The sequence below is a fragment of the Sinocyclocheilus anshuiensis genome, unplaced genomic scaffold (assembly GCF_001515605.1).
Source record: "Sinocyclocheilus anshuiensis isolate Anshui unplaced genomic scaffold, SAMN03320099.WGS_v1.1 scaffold122, whole genome shotgun sequence".
In the NCBI taxonomy this organism is placed as follows: domain Eukaryota; kingdom Metazoa; phylum Chordata; class Actinopteri; order Cypriniformes; family Cyprinidae; genus Sinocyclocheilus; species Sinocyclocheilus anshuiensis.
In genome coordinates, this window is record NW_015544153.1 from 68,688 (window position 1) to 77,691 (window position 9,004).

The following is a 9,004-nucleotide window of genomic DNA, read 5'->3' on the forward strand; positions in this document are numbered from 1 at the left end:
ACCCCCGAACGCGATTTTTACTGGGGGACCCCCTCGAAAGCAATTGGGCTATTTTCAGGCTAGTTTTGAGTAGTTATTGGGTGGGTTTTGTAGCGAAAACCTGGCAACCCTGCACCAGACAGAGTTATCTGTGATTCTCCCTATTGTAAAGTCATGCAGTGTGTAACCTCCTGTTGTCGTTCCATCGTGCAGTGTGAACACAGCAACAACTGAATGCTACCCCAGATAGTCGTTCAGTGTGAAACCAACAGTGATGCGACGTCTTTGAAAATCGTGCAGTGTGAACTTGGCATAAAGAGCATTGATGATTTGCTTGGTATTTAAATTAGATTTTTACACCTCCTGCCATGTAAAAGTATTAAATATGTGAAATAGTATTTCACATATTACTGTTCAAAAGTTAAATTAAACTGCATTTAAAATGTATTAAAAAAGAAACATTTCAAATTCTAATAATATTTCACAATATTATTGTTTTACTGTATTTTTGATCAGATGCAATGAACTTTTGAATGGTAGTGATTTTTTTTATTTTTTTTACTTTTGAATGGTTGGTTTGTTAATGATCTTAAGGCAGTTGGGACCACAGTCACCAAGCAAAACATTGGTAACACACTACGCCGCAATGGACAGAAATCCTGCAGCACACGCAAGGTCCCCCTGCTCAAGAAGGCACATGTACAGGCCCGTTCTTTGCCAAAGAACATCTAAATGATTCAGAGAAGGCTTGGGAGAAAGTGCTGTGGTCAGATGAGACCAAAATTTGTGGAATGGGCTACAAGACCTTCAGCAAGAAGCTTGGTGAGAAGGAGACAACTGTTGTTGCGATTATTCGGAAATGGAAGAAATACAAAACAACCATCAATTGGCCTCGGTCTGGAGCTCCGTGCAAGATCTTGCCTCATGGGGTAAGAATGATCATGAGAAAGGTGAAGGATCAGCCCAGAACTACACGGGAGGAGCTTGTTAATGATCTTAAGGCAGTTGGGACCACAGTCACCAAGCAAATCATTGGTAACACACTACGCCGCAATGGACTGAAATCCTGGAGCGCCCGCAAGGTCCCCCTGCAAGAAGGCACATGTACAGTCCCGTTTAAAGTCTGCCAAATAACATCTAAATGATTCAGAGAAGGCTTGGGAGAAAGTACTGTGGTCAGATGAGACCAAAATTGAGCTTTTTGGCATTAACTCAACTCGCCGTGTTTGGAGGGAGAGAAATGCTGACTATGACCCCAAGAACACCATCCCTACAGTAAATATTTTCCCCACTGTATATAAATGTGTGTGTGTATATTGTAATTAAGTTGTAATCCTATTCACTTAATTTGTTTCAAAAAACATATCTCAGTGCTGTGGTATATGAAACAAAAGTAAATGTTTTGCTCTCTGGGTCTTCTGTGTGCAGGCATGTTTGGCCTGGTTTTTGGGATCTTCGGGATGTTGGCCTACGATGGTGACAGAGTCCAAGAACACGGAATGTTTCAGGGCTACAACACGCTAACCTGGATTGTGGTCGCTCTTCAGGTGAGCCTGAACACTTTTCAGTACAAGTAGGGCTGTGCAAAAAATCGGATGCGATTTTCATGCGCATCTCGTCAGTAAAGGCGCTCCTGTGATTAGTAGTAAATCTCCAGCACGTGCTTTCAGGTGGAGCGGCATTTACTACACAGAGCCGTAGTTCACTGACAAGCTATGCAAAATCGCATTCAAAATCCCAGGCGATTCATTGCCAATTATGAACACGATTTTGCGTAGCTTGTCAGTGCGCATGAAACTGACGAGATGCGCATGAAAATCGCATTTGATTTTTTGCACAGCCCTAACAAGACTTGTGAAGTACAAAACAAGTTTACATGTGAATCAGAACTGATAATTGCTTCATCGTCAGCAGCCAACAGGAAGCCAACACAAGTGATTTTCCCTTGTAACACATTAATGTGAAACAATATAAATTTATTTTGTTTTTTGTTTTTTTCCCACAGGCACTTGGAGGGCTCGTGATCGCTGCTGTCATCAAGTATGCTGACAACATACTGAAAGGCTTTGCTACATCACTCTCAATTATCCTCTCCACATTAATTTCATATTTCTGGCTTGAGGACTTTGAGCCTACCAGGTAAAAAGGACATTTTTTTAATGTCTTGTGACCAATAAATGCTTTAAATTCAATTGATTTAAAGTAAAAAATAAAAATAAAAAAAAGAGGAATTTAATTGAAATGAACTGAAAACCCACGTGTTTTTCTTTTCTGTCCAGTGTGTTCTTCCTAGGCACAGTATTGGTCATAATGGCGACGTTTCTCTATGGTTATGAGAGCAAGCCGGCACCCAACCCAAGCAGAGCATGATAAGGGGATGGATGAGGTGAAAGTGGAGTGGAACAAAAGAATGAAATGAGTGGAAGGACAGAAAAGAGGAGAGGAGGCGCAGAGAGCGGGAAAAAAAGGATTGATACAAGGTTGGATAACAGGCTGGGCCACTGCTGTGGAGTGCTGAGCTGAAACACACTGGGTGAAATGCTCTGGGTCTTGGGTTTCAGTGAAACTCACGAAAAACATTAATCGGCGCTGATCACATTAATGGGTGATGGATAAAAACACTTCGTAATGTGCCATTTTCAAATCTTGCTGGATGCGCTGAGACCTTTTTTTGGACAATCAGGACTTGAACCTTGAGCACAAAACTTGTTTGGCTCTTCTTGGCCATTTAATATCCATTCATCTTCAAGAGGCAATGGCTGCTTTTGGTTTGCAACAGTGGCCTGCAGTAAATTGCCACAAATGAAACTTGAATCTCACAATGGATGTTACTGAGGGGGTCGTTGCATCACTGTATTTTTGTGTCATTATTCAAACTTCTTAAGTCCTAAAAATTATTTTATGCTATTTTAATTGACTGGGTTGCTGCGTTAGTTTCTGTGCCATAGAAGTTGATGGAATAAGGGATCTTTCGTGAATAGAATGTAAACTTTTGATATTATAATAATGAAAATGATAACAATACTTATGATGATGCTAGCCGGTCAGTTTGTGGGATGTTGTGATTACAGATTACCTCTGTCACCAGGCAACAAAGAATACTTGAGTTACTCCGTTATATATGCAAGGAAGTGCATTTTTTTAGCAACTTTGCACTATGTGTGAAGCTATATTAGTATCTGGTGAGGAGTAATAATAAATCAGGTGTATAATTGTCTTTTTGTTTATCTTTTTTTTTTTCCCAAACAAAACACATTTTTACCAGGGCAGCACAAAATGTAAAAGAAAAGGCTTGGCTTTTTTTTTTTTTTCAAAAGGTGTAAAAACAATGCATGCAGTCACAGCTTGAAAAAGTAATGAATTAAAAAGGAAAATAGATTTTACAGTTAGGATGCACTAGCTGCCCCAGTCCTTCAGAACACACTGAACCTCAAAATCAATAAACTCTACATTGACCTCCGAAGACCAGCATTGGTAATGTTGTTTTTGAAGTCTGTGCATCCCTTATGGCATCATAAATTCAGTTTATACAAATCCAGTGGCTTTAATGCTCAAGCGAACTGATTGGATTCATTTTTGATAATCAAGCAATGTTTGTTGTGCTTTTGTTTCTGGATGTGTGTGTGAAATCTCAATAGGAAGGTCTGGATGGTTTTCACCTCTAATGAGTAGCAGTGGGAGTTGGTGTTTGCAGCACTGTTCAAATCTTTTTCTTCCCCTCCCTCGATTCCTTCGCTCCCAGGTGAGCAGAACAGTGAATTAGTAGACAGCTCCAGACATTCTTAAGCTTAGAGCATAGAAATGTAAGCAGCTGAAGTTCCCACATTTCCACTGCAGCAGAATTCGCAGTCCAAATTATGCAGATTAGTCTTATATATCTTCTTAATTGATGCCGTGCTGAATAGCAGACATCTGATGGTTGGAGCTTTCTGCTGCCTTCAAATCAACTTTGAATAAAACTGAGTGAGCTAAAAGGCAATGCTAAATTCAGCTGTAGACCTTCTGAAGTCGTACATTCATGCACATCAGCTTCTCTTAGTTTGAAACATTGTGTATCTATAATTACGATGTAAAGATTGCTGCTCTACCTGAGCAAGGCTGGCTTCTGTGTAGCTCAGATGTTTTACACTTACAGAGAACTTTTAAAAGAGAATGTTGGAGCTAAGTAATCTGAATAGTTTGTGATCTCAACAGCCTTTTAGGGATATTCCACCTAAAAAATTTAAAATAAATTACAATTTTGTCATTTTATTCACTTTCATGTGGTTCCAAACCTGTATGCATTTTTTTTGTTCTGCAGAAGAATGTTTTGAAGAACATTGGGAACCAAACAACATTGGAGCCCAATGACTTCCAATTATATGGACGAAGAAAAAAAAAACACTAAGATATATTTCATAATATATTTTTTTTATGTTCCACAGAAGAATGTCATACAGGTTTGGAATGACATGAGGGGGAGTAAATTATGACAGAATCTTTATTTTTGGGTGGAGTATACCAGAAGTATGGTTTCTTTTCTTTGATACTTGAGTCTGAGGTTTTAAGGCAAATGTCAATATCAAATTAAAAGGGACAGTTCACCCAAACTATAATTTTTCCGAACCTGTATGACTTACTTACATCTGTGGAACGCAAAAGAAGATATTTTGAAAAATGTCTCAAGTGATTTATTTATTTTTGTCTGCACAATGAAAGTCAGTGGCGTCCAGTGTTTTGTTTCACTGGATGGTCAATATATCAGATAATACATTACACAGAAGGAACAAAAGTCATACAGGTTTGGAGTGACATGAGGGTGAGTAAAAGATTTCAGATTTTAATTTTTTGAACGAACTGTCCCTTTAAGTGTCTCCAGGGCCATTCAAGAACCAAGTATCTCTTTAAAGGCAGCAGTGTGGATTTAAGGCAAATTGACTTTTGATTTAAAAACCTTCAAGTTTTCCCACAACCTGCTACTTAGAGGGGATCACCACTAATGGTGGTCCTCGCTTGGGCCTCCACATTAGCACTTGAGCGTCATTAGCATTGGGTTTACCCAGAGCGTTAGGGGGGATCGGCTCCATATGAGTCAACACCTTGGGCTGGTCCTGGTGCACCCGGCCGGTGAGTCTTGCTCGAGAGCCCAGCGATTTGGAGGGGTCCACAGCGATGTCTACTTTCATCCTCCACTTAACTGTCTGCAGGAGGATCTTTTCCTGTGTGGCCATATTTAAAGCCACCAGCCAAGTGGTGAAGCTCTGGTCGCGTTTGATCCACGTGAGCAAAGCCACATTGCTCTCGCTCACCGGTACAGCCCATGTTACGCTGGGGTAGAAGTTATCATTCATGCTGACAGTGAAGCATGAAGGTTTGGACGTGGGGCCGGAGAGGGTCACAGTTTCAGTCGTGTTTCCGTACCATGGGTAACTCACGCCGTCCGAGTCGCTGATGGCCTTCACCAGTCCTTCCCGTAACTCTGGCAGCTCCCAGCTTGACCTGTGGAAATTAGCATTTAGAGGTTAAACAAACAACCGCAGTTGTGCTGTTGAATATGTAAGTGTAAAAAGATGGTGAGTCCAAGTGTACAAATGATAATTGTGTTAATGATGACATTCATTATCAGGGTCCCAGCTGCCAGTGTAAAATGACTCAGTGTGAGAGGACGTTAATGTGGCTGGGTGTTGTTAGGTATGACCCGACACTGGCATTTCTTCTTCAGTATGGCACCATCTGTGTCACAGAAAACCCCACGCAACCACCCGCTCAGGCAGTAATACACACCCCCACACACATGTCCACACCTCCACACAGACAGGCCCCCCAGGCAGCATCAGAAGGGCCCACATCACGCGTCACAGGGCTCGTGGGTGGGTGTGAGAATGTCTCTATCTCGTTTTTTTGTAAATAAGGCATTGAGCACGTAATTGCGTTCACCTGAAATGCTAAACTCTGTTTAGCGCAACCACGCTGATGTTTCAGAGCAGCTATTCTGTTTTTATCTGCTGCCTCTCCCCGTCTGATCCGGTGACAGGCTGTGAAACTCATTCGTGGGAGTATAAATGAAAGAGCAGTGACTGATGAAGGTGCAAATACTCCTCTCCTCAGGCACTGAGCTGATGTATGCATACTCTCTGTGAATATAAATCACTGGTGCACTGCACTGAAGTTATCCTTTGCTTTATACCATTTAAAGACATAATTAAACAACGTGCTACATATAAATGAAAGATTTACTCGGCGGATAGATCAGTGACATTTTCTAAAAAGACATACTCTAAAATACATTGAAAATCCTCTTCTATAATGAACCTGTTTTCAAATTACTAATTTAAATCAATTTTGATATATTTTTTAGTTGGCTTAATGTAAAAAAAATACTTTCCTGCGACCAAAAACCTCATTAAAGGGCTGAAATTCTAGACCATAGAAATGGAAATGTTGATGTAAGCTGTTCGGCTTATTGTTTTATTAGGCTATTACTTAAAAAATAATTTAAAATATTTAAATATAAATAACGTTTGTCCATCTAATCAAATTCATGACAACATTTAAGAAATGAAACTTTTTTTTTTCTTTCTTTCTTTTAAATCAGGTATTTTGACCTTTTTATGAAAATACACTTTTTGTTCAGGACAAATTGAGTAACTTTAAGGTAACTCTTGATACTCATGAATCGTGACTCAAAAGTCATGTATTTTATTACTTTTATAGTTGATGGTTACACTACTTAACGTTTTAGTAGTTGTTTATTGTTTGTTATAAACTGTTTTGTAAATATGTATGAAGTTACATTATGAGGTTACATTTGCCAAGAAGTTAGCACTTTTTTTCTAAGATTTCAAGCTTCTTTTTTTTTTATTTTGTATTTTTTTACGATTTTGTGATCTTGGACATCCTTATTTGGCATTGACCAAAGACTGCTCATCAGTTGCTAAATTTCCATAATTCTAGTTCAGTATATGTGTTTATGGTCAAGAGTAAGTCATAAAACATGCACCATGCTTACATGCCGAGGTCTCCATAAGTGTTGTAGAATTCCATTTGAGTGCACGCTTGAATCCAACCCACCACCCAAGCCTCGTTTCGATGGATCGGCGGCATTACTATCCGGGCGGAGGCCTTGAAGTATGGAGTTTTGTAGCGGAGCACTATGGGTGAATTCTCCTCGATCACTGTCGGGCAGTGGTCTATAGTAGCAGAGACGTCGTAAACAATGATGTTCTCGCGTTTAATTCGGGGTTTGCAGGCGACGCTCTGAAGGCAACCCATGGCTGGAGAGGCTCAGAATCAGGGTAACCAACCAACCATGAAGGGTGTGTGTGTTTTTTTTTTAATATAATTATACACATACATTTAAATTCCCGGAAAAACGCGTCAATCTAGCTCATGTCCAGTCCAGGCGCCCAATGTAGTTACTCCTCAAATTAATAAATGTATTTGAATTAAGAAACACAAATCAAGAAACAAGACATAAATCAATCAAAAGCAACTGTTTCCCCCCCCCCCCAGGTCATTGCCATTTAGATATAATCAACATCAGATCTCTGTCTCGTTACTCAACAGGATCAACAACAGGTTGCAAGACCTCCGACCATCTCCTGATCTTTGGTGTCCCCATGCCTGTGATTGTCAGTCGCGATCGGACTCGTGGGTTGTTCTGGGCTCCCACTTCAATCTGATATGTTCCCTTTCAAATCCACATGGCCTTTTGCAGCTCTTCGCCCTTTCATCCGTTTCTTTCTGGTCCGAGTTTTCATGTCACAACCGGAGGCAGAAAAACAGTCAGGTGTGGCGGACCGCTCGCCAAGACAAGAGGTGGTCGCGATTCTGCTTTTCTCGATTGATTTTTGCGCTTTCAGAACGACAAACAATCTCAAAGTATTTCATGATTTACGACAGAAGAGGAACCGCAAAAAAGTATGTTACACAGTAGAGTGTTGCTCTCGATCAAATCACATTTGACGTTCCGTTATTCTTCAGTAAACAGACGTCCACATATTAACACGCGAGGCGTCCAGATGAGATTGGAAAACCCGCAATAATGTGATCTGTAATAATGTTAAAACGACTGCTATACGGATTTAAAATAAACCGTTCCCATCTCCGTCGTTGGCATGCACAGCGCGGTCGCTGTTCGGTTGCTGTGGTGCTGAATGAACGATCAGAGGCGCGTGGGAGTACCAGTGCACCATACAGTCCTCCTCGCGTAGCTACTCTCCGTTCTTCATCTTGGGTTCTCCGTTAATCAAAACTAGAAATAACTTTGCACTGCAATAGTGGTATAATGTAAATGTAATGTGTGACTCAAGATTGATACCCAGAGTTTTGGACCTGTTGATGTGACTGGATCTCATGAAAAATGTGTAGTCTAAAATTCGTAATTCTTTAGTAATTGTATCCTATATTAGAAGTTATGCATGCGTATAGGCTTTAATCAGTGTTTAACAATCTCTTATAATTTTTTAGGCTCTTGTGACACGAATAGGTTTATCAAGGTAAAAGTGGAACAAAAAAAAGGTTGGGGTGGAGGCGTCTTAAAAATATTTTTCAAGTATATAAATGTGTAAACCACGTTACATAATCACTACAGTAAGATTACATGTTTTAATCATTGTACGCTAAATGTTCGCGAGGTCGTTTTTACCTGAAGTTGCTATAGCAACAGTACGCTGCTTGATAGCTTTCTGTAGAATCAGTAGCATATCCTGCGTTTGATTGACAAAAGATATGTAGCCTGCTGTCATTAATCTCTATTTTAGATTTACACGTCACGAATATCTATCAACAAGCTTGTATCTATCCATCTATCCATCTATCTATCGATCTATCGTCTGATAGTAAGATCCATCAAAAGAACCAAGCGATTCCGCCATAAAGAAAACACAGACTCGGTGGACGCAAATATGATATCAAGTAGCATAAAGTTATTTTCTACATGATACAGCCTACTTCATATTCAAAAGCCAGTTTTATGGAGTCAATATAATGCCACATATATATGCAAAATAATAAAGTTTTGCAAAAGAAAATAAAGTTTTGCAAA

General features: G+C 39.9%; 2 protein-coding genes across 2 annotated transcripts in view; one reads left to right on the forward strand and one right to left on the reverse strand.

Annotated features, from left to right (window-relative positions):
- Positions 1-3,047, forward strand: part of LOC107695244 (UDP-N-acetylglucosamine transporter-like) — a 7,329-nt gene extending 4,282 nt beyond the window's left edge. Inside the window, exons 6-8 of the mRNA XM_016495052.1 lie at positions 1,408-1,526; positions 1,985-2,118; positions 2,259-3,047. Of these exons, the coding sequence (XP_016350538.1) occupies positions 1,408-1,526; positions 1,985-2,118; positions 2,259-2,349 (344 nt within the window). The 3' untranslated portion in view covers positions 2,350-3,047. The remainder of the gene's footprint in view (positions 1-1,407; positions 1,527-1,984; positions 2,119-2,258) is intronic.
- A 1,794-nt stretch (positions 3,048-4,841) lies between these two features.
- On the reverse strand, positions 4,842-7,263 carry LOC107695225 (protein FAM78B-like). The gene is made up of 2 exons (XM_016495042.1): positions 6,968-7,263; positions 4,842-5,457 (listed from the first exon to the last, which is right to left on the reverse strand). Exons 1-2 carry the CDS (start codon positions 7,228-7,230, stop codon positions 4,935-4,937), a joined length of 786 nt encoding a protein of 261 aa, XP_016350528.1. The 5' UTR covers positions 7,231-7,263; the 3' UTR covers positions 4,842-4,934.
- Between the last annotated feature and the right edge of the window lie 1,741 nt (positions 7,264-9,004).

What these genes read in the sequence shown, in the direction of transcription:
- LOC107695225 (XM_016495042.1), bottom strand. Translation starts at nt 7,230, where the DNA reads ATGGGTTGCCTTCAGAGCGTCGCCTGCAAACCCCGAATTAAACGCGAG. An exon ending in ACTTATGGAGACCTCGGCAT is followed by an intron (nt 5,458 to 6,967) that starts GTAAGCATGGTG and finishes TAATTTCCACAG; the next exon opens with GTCAAGCTGGGAGCTGCCAG.